Source organism: Rhipicephalus sanguineus, chromosome 1 (assembly GCF_013339695.2).
Source record: "Rhipicephalus sanguineus isolate Rsan-2018 chromosome 1, BIME_Rsan_1.4, whole genome shotgun sequence".
In the NCBI taxonomy this organism is placed as follows: Eukaryota; Metazoa; Arthropoda; class Arachnida; order Ixodida; family Ixodidae; genus Rhipicephalus; species Rhipicephalus sanguineus.
In genome coordinates this window covers 139882290-139899772 of record NC_051176.1, presented here as the reverse complement: position 1 = coordinate 139899772, position 17483 = coordinate 139882290, and the positions used below count along the sequence as shown (strand labels likewise).

Genomic DNA, 17483 nt, shown 5'->3' with positions numbered 1-17483 from the left:
ATCTATCTATCTATCTATCTATCTATCTATCTATCTATCTATCTATCCGCCTACGACTTTGAGCTCTCCTGGCCGTTTCGTTAATGGGATGTATACCAGAATTGGTATTACATAACATGACCGTATTACGAACATAAATGACATGTCATACCATGAAAACCATGATATGCATGTCATGAACAGCATGATTTACATGCCACGGTCTCGGGGCACTTGCGGTCGTTTCGTTAATTTGATATATACCAAAATTGATATGGCGTGACAATAGTGCATGACGCACACAAGTGGCAGGTCCTAATGTGCAAATCATGAGAAGCATGCCATGTACAGCATGATTTACATTATATAGTCTCGGGGCGCTCGTGGCCGTTTAAATGAATGAATACATACCAAAACTGGTATGATGAGACATTTCTGTAGGACGAACATAAATAACACATGGTAACATGAAAATCATGATATGCAAGTCATGTACGACATGATTTACATGCTACGCTCATGGTGCCTTCGCGGCCATTTCGCTCGCTTGATATACACCAAGATTGGTATTCCGTGACGACACTGTATGATGAACGTAAATCACAGGTGGTAACGTGAAAATCTTGACATGCAAGTCATGTGCGACATGATTTAAATGCCACGCTCATGGTGCCCTTGCGTCCATTTCGCTCGCTTGATATACACCAAAATTGGTATTGCGCGACGAGACTGTATGATGAACGTAAATAAGAGGTGGTAACGTGAAAATCATGACATGCAAGTCATGTGCGACATGATTTACATGCCACGCTCATGGTACCCTCGCATCCATTTCGCTCGCTTGATATACACCAAAATTGGTATTGCGCGACGAGATTGTAGGATGAACGTAAATCAGAGGTGGTAACGTGCAAATCATGACATGCAAGTCATGTACGACATGATTTACATGCCGCGCTCATTGTCCGAATTTGGTATTGCGCGACGCAACTCTATGATGAACGTAAATGAGAGGTGGAAACTTGAAAATCATGACATGCAAGTCATGTACGACATGATTACACGCTACGCTCATGTTGCCCTCGCGGCCATTTCGCTCGCATGATATACACCAAAATTGGTATTGCGCAACGAGACTGTATGGCGAACATAAATGATAGGTGGTAACACAAATGTCATGACATTCATGTCATGTACGACACGATTTACATGACAGTGTCATGGTGCGCTTCCGGCCGTTTTGTTAACTGGATATATACCAAAATTGGTATGGCATGACACTAATGCATCATGAACATAAATGACAGGTCATGCATTGTATATTCCAGAATATACGTTCCATTAGCATGGCATATACCGGATTGTACATGCGTGCATGCATGTCAAACATGCGATATATAGTGAACTAGATGCCATGGCATGAATGACTTCACTTGTCTCCAAGACAGACAAGGCGATGTAGCAGCTCTCTGCCGGCTGCTTCGCATTACATCGACTCCCACAGTGCGTGGGATCTGCCGTATTTTTTATCCCGAGGAAAGCACGTCACATTCATGTGCCCATGATAACAACATGGACACCTTTAAAACGTGGTATGCCACTCTGCTTTGCCGTTTATGGCTAAGAGTGGCTTTCACGAAGCCATTCTCATTTCGCATCAAAATAGCTGGCCACCCTATTTGTGACAACTGTAGTAGCGAGGAGTAATTACAGCGCATCTTCTGCGACTGTCCTCGCTACAATGTGCAGAGACAATCACTCGCGATCGCTCTAGCTCGGCAGACACCATTTTGGAATGTCGTCCCGAGGGGTCATTGCGGATGAAGGCGACGAAGGCAGTGCTTAAATTCTTGAAGACATCAGACTTGCACCGGCGGTTATAGACCAATGTCGATATCGTGACTGGGAGGTGCGTGACTTCGAGCGTGCGTGCTCATCTCTCTCTACACCTGTATCTTTAAAACTCCCCCGTCCCTTTCCCCAGTGTAGGGTGGCATACCAGTTTTTCTGGGCCGGTTAACATCCCTGCCTTTCCTTTCTCCCCTGTTCCTTCCTTCCTTGAGCGGATAAAGCGACGTACATTAAAAGATCCCGGTGTTTCTCTTGTGCGTGACGTATATCATCTCATCAACGGTGGCCAACGGCGGTCTGAAAATGAAATCCTGTAGCACATAAGAAACCCCGATGCTTCGAAAGTACAGAAGCGGCGTGAAGTTCGCATCAATGCATGTGGTCTCGTCTTTGAGACAAAAATTGTTCACGTCATTCTGCCATGTATCGGTTCGCCGAATATTGTAGTTCTACGCGTCTGTTGTCCGCGGACGCGATCCGCCAGAACCTAGCCATATACGACTTCGCTGTGAAAACTTCAAGACGGGCGGCAGCGCGAAGGACGGAGCCAGACGACAAACACGGCGCCGTGTTTGCCCTTTGCACTGCCGCCCACCATGGACCTAAATCAAGTTGCCCGACACGTCGTGCTACTAAGAAAAAAATAGGTAACCATCCCCATCCCTGATGGCAACTTCTCCATTATGCAAACTTGAATGGAAAATGCTTGCTAAATTCGATAGGCTTCTCTCGTGCCCTAATTGTGTGACGCCGAACGAAGCACGGGCCCTACGGGGTTGGGAGTAGTCTGAAGTGGAGGTTCATCCTGCGAAGTTGTAACACAGCAGATTCATGGAACGGGGTTGCATTATACAAGGTGTCTTTTTTTTAAACACAATACAGATTTCTTATAAAAAGCTATGGCAGTGTATAAAAAGTATGGCAGGCATCTGTAGTCTTGACGAGCGAACTCCGCGAAAATACTCTGCCGCAGCTAAAGCTACTTTTCAAGAGAACAATTAACAAAAAAAAATTTCTTAACTTTTTTATTGTAAACTTGAGGGCAGTTGTTTACAAGGGAAAGATGCAGGCCGCCACAATTTATGACGTCCCCTTTCATAGAAATAAGAGCTATTAATAATCGAATTTCAGTTGGCCACATCGATACCGAGCGCGCCGAGAACGCAGGAAAGGCGTCCACTCTGTTACACTAGAGGTAAAGAGAAGCATTATAAAGCTGCAAATACTGAGTCGCAAATGATGAACGCGCGCTTCCATTTCCTACACATTTCTTGCGGACAGTGATTTTTTGCTATTGACCTACTCTGTAACGTGATGAGTTACAAAGTAGGTCACAATTTTAAAGGCGCTCTAAAAACCATTTGGTATTCCCTTTATACAGAGAATACCAAATGAGTTACGATGACGAAAGTATACTTTCGCCATCGTAAGTACGCTGAACCATTGAATAGCCGTGTCGTTACACCGTAGGCAACGTTTCGACATGACTAACAGCTAAGGCGGAAGCAAGCAGCGTGTCTCACCGCACCCTTGCCCCGGCACGATGCATAAACTTTAGTTACATGAACTCGACGCGAACGTATTAAATAAGAAGTCGGGCTGACGGAGCCCGAAAACACGTATTTTCATTATGTATTTTTGGTAAAAACACGTACTTCACCAAAATTGCCCCCCCCCCCCCAACCCCGGCTACGGGACTGGAGTTAACCCAATCCTTTCGTAACGGGTGGAGCGAGATGCTATATCAGCGCGAACTTGGACAAATACACGAAGTACTGGCGCAGTAGGGCACCTTATAAGTGGTTTGACCGATTTCGCCTCGACGCTCGCGAGGCCTGACCCACTAGCGTTTACATGAACCCGACAAACCGACTGGATCCGACTTTATTGTTTTTACGTAAATGCAGTGATAGAGTGAGATGAGCGACATAGCCTGCTGTCTTTCCGCACCTCCCTCCTCCGCACCCCGCTCCTACATATAAAAAGAAAATCTCCGCGTCGAGTGACCTTATATTATATGGTGTTAACGCCCTAACACCTAATAAAATACGAAATACTAGGTAGCTGCGCACTGTTTTGTGCAATCGCTATAGCGGCAAGCCCTCTAACATGAGTCGGGTGGTAATTGGAATAAAAATAAACGGAAAAAGACTAGTTTTCATTTTCACCAGGATGGAAACACGATCGAACCTAATGCAAGAACGGAAGTCCTTCATACAGGGAATCGATATCTGTTTTTATTTCATAAAGGCTGACGCTACTAACTTCAACGGAGGAATGAAAAGCGGTTTATTTCGCGCGCGAAACCGAAAATATGACAAAAAGCGAGAAAACGGCAAGTACAATGATTTATTTAACAATGTTTCGACCGGGGTACGGCCGATACTACAGATTCCTGGACCGGATCGAAACTTCAGTAGAAGAAAATATGTTTTCGTACTTGCCGCCATCACTTATTTGCGCTATATATATAGTTCATTAAATTCCAGCAGCCGGGCAACGAGTATCAGCTGCCAACGGCAGCATTAATAAAGGGAAAGTAGAGGCAACAGTTTGCCCAAGGCCGTCATTGTGTAATGTATGGGGCAGCGCTATCGTTCGTATCGTATTCGTTCTAGCGCTGCCCCATACATTACACTACGAACCCTAACCAACTCGCCCACCTTTCCGTTATTCTGCCCGTCATTCCCTTTAGCCTGGAAAGCAAACTGCATGCGATGTTGTAACCGAAGCGAACCGCGAGCACAACGAGCACGGTTAGGCACTGAATTGGCTGATGTAGCGACGTGGCAACACGAACGTAGAACGAGATGACTGACTATCCGAGCAAGCGTTATCGTAGTCAGTGACAGCAAAGGACAATGCTATCCAGCACAATAATTGCGCGCCTTCTGGCTAACAACCATTTCGCTCGTTTTTTTTGTTGGTCTTTTTCTTTGCTTTCCTTATTCATCCTCTTCAACAGTGAGCTGTCCTGAGACGGTAGCAGCAAGTAAGCCTCGGGCGCTTTTAACAGCCTCATTATCCTCACAATGTGGCAATGCGTGTGTGAAGTCTGTTCACCAATGGCAACAGCAAAAGAAAAAAAAAAGAAGAGAGAGAGTGTGTGTGACATAAGCATGTGAACAATTGGCGCGCAGGACATCATAAATTAGCCTGCGGCAATTTGCGACTGCCAGCTGTCGACGAAAACCCCGTTGCGCAGGCACCACGGGAAAACGGTAAAAGCGTGCGCGTGAAAGTCAATGCCTGATGACAGAGGCGATACGTCAGAGGAGCGTCCACTTTTTAAATCTTATAAAGGCAGAGACAAAAGCGAACACATCGCGTGTTCGCGAAAGTCTCCTATATACCAGCGCTCGGTGACTCCAGCCGTTTTTCCGAAGGTCGAGCAAGCATTTCGACAAAACAGATCGACAGCCACGATATTATTTACCCACAACTTAAAGAATACTCGCACACCAAGACTTTTTTCATTCCTCGTCACTGTTTTTTTTTTTTTTTGCAAAGAAGTTTGGGGGAGGGTGACACACGTGCACCAAAGCAAGACATTTGCTTTGAGAGACGCCGTATTGGGTGTTCCGTAATAATTTTCATGACCTGAGGTTCTATAACGCGCACAAAGCTCGGCAAATCCTTAAGGCCCGAACACACGTACGCGTTGACGCGCTGCAACGCGTAAGTGTCTTCGGGCCTTTACACTCCGCTTCCACCGGAACGCAGCCGCACGGAATTAAAGCCGTGACGCAAGAACCATTGCAATAATTATTCTCTGTAAAATAATTATTGTTCTTGCACATAAACGTGGCGCCACGGAAACAATTTGCCGTATAAGAAAAGAGAGCCCGTGCGCGCGCACCAGTTTCCGTGACGACGCCAACGCAGGAATTGAAGGAATGGAACACGCGAATAACAGTCGGCGTACAGTTTTTGTATAGCGTAACATGCTTGCGGTGGCGTTAACGCGCCACGCAACGTTCGTTGCACCACCAGTCAGGGCAGTTGAAAGTGCAACTATACCCTGACGAAGAGAGTTCCGCTCACGAGACTGTGTGCACATTTAATTTCAATATATATATATATATATATATATATATATATATATATATATATATATATATATATATATATATATATATACATACATGCACAAGGCTATAGGTTACGTTCCGCTAGCGTGCCTGGATAGCCGAGTAGCTACGATGCTCGCCTTCGGATCGTGGGAACAGGGTTCGAATCCCGCCTCGTCTGAAATTTTTTTCGCGAAGAAATTCTCTCTTTCTCTTTCTATTTCTTTCTCTCTCGCCCATAATAGTTATTGCATCCCACGCCGGACAAATCGGCGCACGTGTTCTGGGAGCGAAGCAGAAGATGAAGAAGAGGATGAAGATAGCGCGTGTCGCTTCGTGATGATGATTTATTTATTCATTTACTCATAATACCTCAAAGGTCCCACATGGGACGTTACATGAGGGATGGGCGAACGAAAAAACTGGCGGGTCAGGTTAGGTTTCATGACTTGAATGATGGTCTTCAATGGCAGCTTTGAATAGTTTTCTGTTGGCGGATTACGACTAACGGCTGGTATACACAGCTCCGCTGTTGAAATGTTGGCCTCGCGGAACGTTTGCGATTGTTTTACGGATGTGCCTCGCAATTTTTCTTTTTTGCTTGTTTTGTTTTAGCAGAGTCGCTTGCACGTTGTATCCCTACGACGCGACAGCTTGAGGAGGTCAGCCTATCGCTGTCCCCTGCACTATTGCGTGCATGTAGTTGCGTCTTGCCTAAAAATCAGGCTTAGCCAAAGGTGAGGCGTGTCTGTAGTACACACGCACGTACATTTTTACCCATCAAGTAAAATCCTAGCTACGCCCCCGCTACAAATATTTATTTTGTGCATTTTCTCTCGCTTTTTCGAACCACCAATGAGCCACCGTGGCGAGTTTCAAGAAAGGAAAGACTGCGATTAAAGAAAAACAACGTATTTGCGCGGTTTCTGTATCTGCACTGTTGAGCGCCGATCGAGCTGTGTCGATTGCACCTCCCGAGTACGCATTGCAGGGCGCCTGCATGTCATCTGCCCTGGTGAAGACGAGAACGAAGGTTGGCTAATAGTCCATAACGGCCACAATTAAAAAAAAACGACACATTTACTTATTCCTGGTTGTATGAGAAGCCGTTCTTTGGCGACTGACGTAGCTTCCAGGCGCCAGGCTCGATGAAGGGCAATAGATAGTTCCCGTTACAATTTCTGTGTTACATTGCTCAACTTCTACTATACAGGAAAGAACGCAACAGCCTTGAAAAAGAAATATTTCACTATTTGGAAGCTCTCCCACACTAAATCAGCGCCAAAGAGCGAATGCTGAGCTCCGCAGAAAAAAGTTCACGCCACGAATGCCATGTCTAACGTAAGAGCTGGGATTAAACCCAGCGGGCTCCCTTCAAGACATCTCGCGTATAAGCGGGCCACTCGTGTGTATGTACATACATAGCACGCAATCAAAGCTACGTCTCAGTCTTCGAGCCTGCTGCGTTGTAAGCAGACAGCCCTCATCGGGAGGTCTGTCATTGCTCTAAAGGCCCACACTGCGCACACATATAGCGTACACATTGTTGCACGAGGGCCAAAATTGTGCCCGTGGTACGCGTGTACACAAGACGCCTTTGTGCAGAAACAAATAGAAAAAATTGGCCGCGTATCTGCGTGCTTCGCTGCAAATGTCGTCTAAAGACGATAGAAGAGGCGCTGCGTGAGATATGGACGCCATCTGGCAATACGTCGGGAAATATGAGTGCTGTGTTGCGGGCTGGTAGTCCCGGCTCAGCGGCAGGCGAAGACCGGCGGTGACCAACGCGACCGGTGGGGACGCCGGCCAGCCCGAACACGCTGTTTGGCTCGATGCGCCGAAGGAGAAGAAACGTCCGCACTCAACGAGTACTCTCCACAAACTCTCTTACTTACACGTCGCCTGGGTAAAACAGGAATGCCAGAGAGGCGCCCCCTGTCATTCGTACAATGAAATACTGAACCGAAACCGAAACACAACATGAGCTTGTGCAGAGGGAACGGAGGAAGACAAGTTTCAGCGCAGTCGCATTTTCAGCGCACCTTAGGAAACTAGGGTTGTAACATTGTAGGGCGAGTAGGGCCAGAAGGACCGTCACGACGAAAACCTGCCTCCTCAGTCGTATTCGCCTGGAACGTTGGTGTGGCTTCGCGTTCCCTCCTCCGCTCCTGGCCTTTCCACAAAGCTACTGCCTAAGTACGAAGGCCCCTACCGCGTCCTACGTCAAGCATCTCCAGTTAACTATATGATTGAGCCTGTTCAATCATCTACGGACCGCCGTCGTCGCGGCCGCGAGACTGTTCACGTCGATGGACTGAAGCCGCATTATGACCCACCAGTTGTACCTGTTCCTTAGGTCGCCAGGATGGCTCCTTTTCCGCGGGGGAGTGATTTGTAACATGGTAGGGCGCAGACAAGAACGCCTGTGAAAGAAGAAGACGAAGACGGTTGTGGTTGGCGCTCGCGCTTGCTCGGCTTGGACCGCTGATCGCTTCAGCTGTGGCAATCTTTTAATAAACGCGTTACTGTCTCAACGTTAAACGTATATTATCAAGATCTTTAAAACTGCGTATCTATGTATTTTCTATTGAAGGAACACACCACCTAATACTTACCTAATGATGTTACGCCTCAGATATGCGTAATATTTACGTTTTGATCGACAACGTTCACAAGTATGAACAGCCGTACCAGTTCAAGATGGGTGGGCGGTAAGCAAGTGGTTCAACTTTGGCCGGTTGGCTGAATCGGGTGACGTGCCGACAAACAGAAAGACAGAAAGACAGACCAAAATTTCTGCGTTTAAGTTCCCCAAGAAAGACTATCGTCTTTAAAAGAACCGGCAGTTATCCTGCACAACGAAAACAAAACTTTGAGCTCCTGACGGCACGTGCGCGCGCTCGCTGCCTCGCCACCGATACGCGCAGCGCTCGCGTGATACGAGCGTGATGACCGCTAAAGGGCTCGCTCACATACAGTGTCGACGGATCGGGTATATCCAACCTTTTTCACCGAAGCAGCTGGCGCGCCTCCTGCCGTGGATGCACTGCTTCGCTGTCCATCACAAGTTGAGGGGGGGGGGGGGGGCAGTTTTCTTTGACCGCCTGCGCTTCCCTGCTTCGAGCTCGGCCTGTGACGATCGTTGTGGATGGGATTAAAAAAAGTACAGCACTGCGAGGATATCAGAGTTGCCCGCAGTTCCCGCCGCGCCCTAGACAGCTTCTTGCAGCATTTCGTTCTGTGCTTCCTCTTGCTACCAGCAGTATCCCAGCGCGGCTATTTTAAGGAGCCTGCTTTCTTGCGATACCGCATTTTGTTTCGTACAGCCTGTGACCCTTTGACATAGCTGCCATCGCCGCAGCAGTGATGGCAGTGCTGGCAATCCAAGCTACCGTGAAAGCGTGCATAGTCCTTGCGAAGCGTGATTTCTCGGTGAAGTTTTTTTGGGCGCGTAATGGTTTTTTTTTTTTTCGAATTGCAACACGACTAACAGCAGTGTTCATACGGCAACCATCACTTGGAGTCTGCACAAGAGTATGTATACCAAAACAAGGGAGCTCACTTATGAAAAGGAAATTCATCGAATGTTAAGGATGGGCTGGAGGGCACACGGCAGGCATTACCAAATCATGACAGGCAATCTGCCGCTGTGCCTAAGACAAAAGTGCATAATCATTGCATACTGCCACTTCAAATATATGGAGCTGCTAAAACTTGGCGGATAACGAGGAAGCTAGATAGAAAGTGAGGGACCACGCAGCTTGCGAAGGAACACAAGTTGTTTGGCATAACGTTAAGAGATCGTAAGATAAGCAAAATGGATCAGAGAACAAACAGGGCCAACCGAGATTACAGCTGGCATAACGCGAAAGTAATGGAGTTGGGCTGTCCCCGTCTTGCGTACGACCGACAACCGGTGTTCAGTCAGAGCAGCGGCGTGGAAGAGGCGGGAAACGCAGCCGAGGACGGCAGCGACTCAGATGGAGTGACGAAATTAAGAAGTCAGCAGGGATTAAATCGAATCAGCACAAGATAAAGTGAATTGAGGATCATCGGTACAGGTCTTCGTCCTGAAGGTGACATAAAATAAGCTTGTAATGACGATGATGACATTGTAATTCCTTTCTCCGTTCACGATCATCTTTCTGTCGCTCAACTGTGGCAGCAAAGAAAATGTGCGAGAGCTGTACAGCCTGCGCACTATGCGCTTCACGGCACTTTCTCCGCGGGTTTCTGTAGCATGTACAGGCAAGCACTCCGTGATTGTATATTTCGCTTTTCTACCCTCGAGTCTCTCAGGGTTGTCATCGTCGCAATGTTCCTCTTTCTTTCCTTCTTTCTTTCTTTCTTTCTTTCTTTCTTTCTTTCTTTCTTTCTTTGGTTATTGTAGGCAGCAGGCGTGTACCGGGCGCACCGAAAGCGTGGACTTATTTTCCGCCCTGGCATTTGTTGTATCAGAGGTGCAAGGCGGTCAGCGACACGCTCACATTTGACGAAATGTGCGCCTGCGTATAACGGTCGGAGTGGCTAGCAATTACTGTTGCCGCCGCGCTTCAAACGTCACGCGTTCATTTTCCTGCCCCCAGCATAGCTATTTTGTGGCTCTCTCTTTCACACTTGAAGCGTACGCAATATACACTGCCTAAGCTTGGGCTACTCAAGAGGTAGTAATTTCGTTCGCTTTTTTTTTTCCCCACTCGAAGACTCGCCATTCACATGCCAAAAGGCTGTCTCTGCCTGAAGACTCAGCACTTCTTTGGGCGACAGGAGATAAGACACCTTTGTGCTCGCACAACCTGAATGAAAAATACCACGCAACGAAGCCAATGAAGGTACAGGGGACGTTATCTGTAGTCTTTTAACTGTATTGTAGTAATTAAGGTATAAATGTGAAGAAATTAAAGTGGACGAAAAAACAACTTGCCGCCGGCAGGGACCGAACCTGCAACCTACGGATAACGCGCCCGATACTCTACCAATGGAGCTACGGCGGCGGTCGTCCTCCTGGCCACTTTATCGGGTATTTCTGCGCGTGCAAACCTAGGAGTGTTAGTTAAGCGCCGCTCGTAGCCATGACGTGTGTGAAGCACTTTTTGTTTTAACGCGATAGCGTTAAAGAGCTCGTTTCGCAGAAATTCAGGTGTTGGTTGTGACTGAAAAATCATCACCTTGTCCGTCACAGAAAAATCGAGAAAGATGCAAATAAAATAAAATAAAATAAAATCTTCGGTTCGAGTGAGAATTGAACACAGGCCGTCTGCGTGGCAAGCAGGTGTTCGACAACAGAGCTACGCCAGTGCTTGGAACTGCACTGAAATTAACTTTCATGTTTCACAAGCAGACGCGTCCTGTGTACAGGTGTCACAGTAGGAGATGTGATATCGCAGTAAAACGGTGTACAAGAGTACATTGCAATCGGGCGCCACACCATGTGAATCGCATAACGAGCTGGTGGTTTAAAGCCTGCCACCCATTACAAAAGGCACACACATTACTGCGCGTATTCCCTTACGAACGCGTAGTGGGTGCATGGTAACTTGGAAGAAGTATCATGCGTGTAATTGCTGCTGGTTTAAAGCATGCCACCCATTACAAAGGGCATACACATCAGTGCGCGCATTCTCTTACACACACGTAGTGGATACACTGTTGTCATAAATGTTCTGTTGAAGAGGGCGGAAACCTTTACCTTTGCTATAGGTATGTCCTCTGTGTACGTGTGCGTGTCTGTGCGGCTGGCTGGGTCACTGAACATAATGAGAAGCGAAACAGAGCGCGATGAGGATGGTGCCGGATATATCTATCGTGTTCAACTCTTAAAGGCGAAGCTAAAGCGTCCCCCCCCCCCCCGTCCCTCACCGTTATACGCAGGCGCACATTTCGTCAAATGTGAGCGTGTGGAGGGGACGCTTCTCGGGCGGGGGGGGGGGGGGGGGTGCAGGTTCGGTACTTGCCGGCGGAAAGTTGCCTTTTCGCACACTTTCATTTCTTCACATTTCTATCCTAATTACTACAATACATTTAAAAGCCTTCAAATAACACCCACTATATCTTCCTTGGCTTCATTGCCTGTTGGTTTTCATTAAGGCTGCGTCTCAGAAAGAAAAACGAGCCCTTAAATCCCCTTCTTTGGGCTGGCAGCAATTTTTTTTCTGCGGCTGTCAGTGGTCCTTCTCAGAAGGGCACGTGGCCAGGTGTCGTACGTGACACATTATATGAAGCAGGAAAACATTAATGAAGGCGTCGTGGAAAATGTGGTACCGTGATTGTCATTGTTGTTCTTGCCGTTTGCCGCTCTTTTTCTCTTCCCCAGCGTAGGGTAGCCGACCAGATACTTTCCTCGTTAACATCCCTCTCTTCTTCTCTTATTTCCTCTCTCTCTCTCTCTCTCGTATGCTTAATATTAGGTGCACGCTAAAGAACATACGGTGGCAGAAATTAATCCGAAAACCCCCACTTCGGCGTGCCTCATAATCACATCGTGGTTCTGGCACGTAAGAATCTATCTATCTATCTATCTATCTATCTATCTATCTATCTATCTATCTATCTATCTATCTATCTATCTATCTATCTATCTATCTATCTATCTATCTATCTATCTATCTATCTATCTATCTATCTATCTATCTATCTATCTATCTATCTATCTGTCTGTCTGTCTGTCTGTCTGTCTGTCTGTCTGTCTGTCTGTCTGTCTGTCTGTCTGTCTGTCCATTGTACGAGATAACTTCACTAATAAATTAGGAAAATTTTTATTAGTATTAGTATAGCTAAATCATCGATCTTTATTTTTTTACTTTTCTGAAAACTTTGAAAACCCGAAAGGCGGAAGAGTCAATATGACCTTTAACAGTAAAACATTAACGTAAATATACAATATTTTTGCTCTCAACATTTTTTCCTAAAAAAAACACTGTGTTGCTAGCCCAACCAGTAACTGAAGACTGACTAACACAATAAAAATAAAACTCGATCAGTTTCATGGTGTTGTCTGCAGTTATTTTCATAGCGCAGTTAAGTTGATTGTGTGAAGTTTTACTAGTATGGTGCCTAACCAGATGCTTAGAAAAGGTTGGACGGGCCATGTTACGATTTATTGTGTCGTTCAAACTAAGCAGATATATATGCTAACCGGAGCTAACGCCTCATCCCGAACTCGCGGTACTCCAGATGTAAAATAAAAAACCGCGCTAACATAAAAACTTGCTTTGTATTAAGCGCTAAGATTTCACAACACAGCAGGTGCTGAGTCGCATCCAGGGAACGCCGTGAAGACCACGCAGTACATGGAAGATGCCGCATCTCGTCAACAAACGTCGCCATCGCGTTTCTTAATCGCATCGCTACACTATTCCTAGATAGCCGGACAAGGTCCTACTCGTATTTATCATTTCTGCTTGCTTGTGGAGACTGCAGCCAAGTCACTCATTCTGGTCGATGCTCAAGCGCAATCCCTGACTGCGTGCTTGCGTTTACAACTATATCTACAGCTACGTAACACGATCTATACACAAGGCACATTGCGTGGATTATTCAGCCAAACGAGAGCAAAAACAGAAACAGTCAAGGTAAGTCGGCGAGTCGGTTAATGGAAGCTATAGTTTTGTCCAAATGATCAGAGATACCGTGCATCAGGGCGCTAAAGCTTTTCTATATATATATATATATATATATATATATATATATATATATATATATATATATATATATATATATATATATATATATATATATATATATATATATCGCAAACGAACTCTACGCCATGGCGGGAAAACTTTGCCGCACGTAAAGTTACATTCAAATGAGTAATTAACAAAAGTTTGTTAATTACCTTCTGAATTATTAACTTTAGGGCCGTTGTTTAAATGGAAGAGTTGTAGGGTGTGACAATTTATGACATATCCATTTTTGAGAAATAGCGAAAAATGCACGCAATTCGACATAATAATAACCGAAATTAAAGTCCCCGATCTAGGCGAAACCGAAACTGAGCGCCCCGGGGGGGCGCAGGAAATCTGTCATTCCTGTCAAGTCAGACCGGAAGCTCACGTGACAATTTTTGAGCAATGGCGCATCGCGGCAGAAGACCAAAAAATGTTGCGGAGAGTGGGCGTCTAAAGGCGTGGCGATTCATTGGCCGCTCACTGTGTATATCGCGCGCTCGAGAATGGGTTGTCGCGCCATCAGACGATAGGCTCAAGTCAGTGCCTGCTCAGTGTACAACAGTTTTAAAATTCTGTGCATTATTGCAGTTGAATAGACGCGAAAATGTTTTGAATTCGATGCAGCGCTGACGCAACGCGATCATGCATAGTTATAGTTAGGGGAGAGGGGGAGCTGTGTTTTGGGCTGCGATCAGATAGAGAGAGAAAGATAAAGGAAAAACAGGGAGTTTAACCAGAAGAAGCCTCCGGTTTAATACCCTGTACTTGGGTGGGCCTGCGATGTGCGGCCGCTCGTTCTTTGAAATCACGCTGTTTGAGCAAACATCCCACAAAGGTCGCAGCAAAGTTAGCTGCGTGCGGAGGCCACGTATCAGACGATAGGTTTCGGAATGGTTTCGGAGACACTTTCGGGACAAAAACGCCAGGCGCGTTCGACCGCCAGGAACATCGCTCGTAGACGCATCTCCCCAAAGTGATCGCTCGCGAATGCAGATCCAGTAATTACCGCACTTCGTATGCAAGAAGCAGCAAGACACTATAGTTGCATGCGCGCACGGACGGACTGGCTTGTCACGCACGCTACGCCAGGTCCCAGGCATAGAGCGGTAAAGAAACAACGGCCCGCCGGTACGACTCCAGGCAGTTTTTCACGGTAACTTGTAACATGACTTTTGAGAGCCAACAGGAGCCAACCGCCGAGAGAAATTCTTTCCAGAAATTCATACGGCTGCCGGGAGAATAGACCCTGCCTTTTTTCATGTCCTCAACATTGAGCTTTTCTTGCGAAAGCACGCACTACCAGCTCTTTGCCCTTTGTGAAATCCCAGAACTCCGGCTTGACAGTTCCGTTGAAAGATTGCAAAAGAACAGGCAGAGCGCTGAAAGATTTCTTTAGTGGACGCAGTTTTGGCGCGTTGACCATCTCTTAATAATGCCGCACTGTCCTTCGAGAATGTATGGTACCAAAAGAACATATACGTTCGTTATATATTAGGTGCACATATTTGTGTGCCATCTTCAAAAGAATTTCGCCGGTAGTTGCCGCTCATGGTGTCCATTTCTTGTGTCTTCATCTCTATTTCGCGCCATGCATTCTCGAATAACTGTACCATAAAGATCATGCATATCGCACATTGTCCCCTCTTCGGGGGGAAAAAGTATAGGCAGTGTATATCCTCATGGCAGTTGTTAAAAGTTCTGTATCGAATTTTACGTGGCAGTCGCCAACCATCGGTTCCATAAACTGACGTCACCAACCGGCGATAGAATACTTTTCGCTTTATTCTCACGGCAGCTGTGATGTCTTGTGGCCGTCAGCGACGTCCTGTTTCCAGTGTCTTCGACCGAGATTGAATTTTGCTACGTATAGTACCGCAGCTTACTCCAAGAGCATCGATTGTGGCAAAGGGCTTCAATGCCGAGCCCATGATGCAAAGTGCCCAGTGTGACACCGGTATTATGTCGAATTTCTCACGAATTTGCTGAGGTGCCTGTCTGCCATCAACATGTGTCGACGGTCAGCTGCGCTAACTAGTTTCCGCGCAGGTTAATTCGGTAAATTTGTCACGACACTCTCAATGTGGTTGGCTACCAGCAGGAAATAGGACGCGAGGTTTACTCTGTATACCTGCTCACAAAGAAGGTGAAATGGGCCCAACTTCATGCGGCGTGCATGCGCGGCCGCGGTGCCGCTGATGGTAAAGCGGGTAGCGCCACGATCGCCGCTCTGGTCAGAAATTTGTCAGAATAATTCTCACTGCAACCGGGAATGCTGATTTCCGAACGTGCCTAACAGTTGGCCACATTGGCAACTGAGAAAACTCTGAGCGGCTGTAGTTGATTCCCGTCAATAGGATTAGACAATCACGCAAGAGAAGAAAGAACAACACATGAAGAGGGACACAAAGAAAGTCCAACTGCAGCAACTGCGGCAAGCGTCGTGAGAAATACAATTGAATAGCGCTGTCACAACGGACACTTTGCATTGCGGGCTCGGTATTGAATTTCTCCGTCACCATCGGCACTTCTTTGCGCAAGCTGCCATATCGCGTAGAGAAATTCAATTCCGATCGCGATCAACAACTTATTATAGGAACGGGACGTCGCTGACGGGCACAAGAAACCATGAAAGCCAAAGTGCGGTGGAAAAAAAAACTTTTCCAAAGGTAGTTGGTAACGAGATTGTAGGCATCCAATGGTAAGTGACTGTCATGGAAAATTCGGCACAGAAATTGTCATGGTTGTTGTGAAGACACACTGCGTCGCGAAACTCGTATATTACAGATGAAAACAATTCCATGGATGCACATAAGTCAAATGCGCAATGACTCCTTCACGACGAGAGTATTTGCGCGTTTCACTCATTGAAAACAGGTGCATTTTCTCTTTTTTTATCTCACAATAGCGATAACCGGCACTGTCGCACTGACGCGAAACGTAAAATAGCGCCCTTTTGCGATTTTTTTCTTTTACTCTCTTTCTCTTTGCGTTCTTGTAACCAGCTTGGCTTTGACCGACATTTAGCCACGTGTTCCTCCCCAACACAGCACGTAGCTTGGCGCCGTGCTTAAACCACGGAGAGCTCGCGCCATAGCTCACGAGGCTGGCTACAGCGAACATTTGATCAAACTGAAGCTGAAATAGAAATATTTCTTCGGATCAAAGACATCGGCAATGACAACACTGCCGAGGGCTGGTGCATTGAGGACCAGCACTCGCGGAGTACCGCCGGCACATGCAGAAGATTACTACAGCAACCGCGGTTACTCACTCTTTAAAGCCCACGTCTTGAGCTGCCGAACGGCGAGGAACATCTTGAAGTACGCTGCTTGGCATTCCGTCGAGATCTCGGCCTCCGATCCCAGTCGCACCAGCCTGGGAAACATTGCCTTGAAGAAAGACTCGATGCCCGCCTTGAGCCGTCCCTCCTGGTCCTTCCATACACGTCGAGCCACGTCAATCTCTGTCTCGTTGCTGCCGCCGTCCAAACGTGAACGCCCTCCCGCGAGCACCGTCTCTTCGCCTTTGATGTCCTCGGTCCGAAGATTTTTGGGCGCCGCCGACAGCGAAGAGTCGGCTCCGCATTTCTGGACCCACAGCGAAAAACACAGTAGAAGCGTCGCCCACGCTACCAGAACAGTGAGGCAGCAGCGGGCTTTCGGGCCCATATTTTTCCACGGCTTTGGGCACGTTCCGGCTATCAGGTCCCTGGCGAAGGTCGGCGCGTTGAGCCGCTACAACGTATGTTTGAGCCGTGCTCCCGTACCGCGAGTCCCTCTAATACGAGAGTCCTTATTTGCCCGGAAGACGTTAGTCCGGGTCAGTAATTGCGCAAATCAGATGAAATCGTGCGTGCCTCGATCTTGAGTCGAACGCGAGAGCAGCCCTACGCTGCAGCTGGTCCCGACCGGAG

The 17483-nt window shown here is 47.0% G+C and overlaps 1 protein-coding gene across 1 annotated transcript in view; it reads right to left on the bottom strand.

Annotated features, from left to right (window-relative positions):
• LOC119399091 (nose resistant to fluoxetine protein 6) overlaps positions 1-17253 on the bottom strand; it is a 104811-nt gene extending 87558 nt beyond the window's left edge. Inside the window, exon 1 of the mRNA XM_037665909.2 lies at positions 16842-17253. Within this exon, the coding sequence (XP_037521837.1) occupies positions 16842-17238 (397 nt within the window). The 5' untranslated portion in view covers positions 17239-17253. The remainder of the gene's footprint in view (positions 1-16841) is intronic.
• Between the last annotated feature and the right edge of the window lie 230 nt (positions 17254-17483).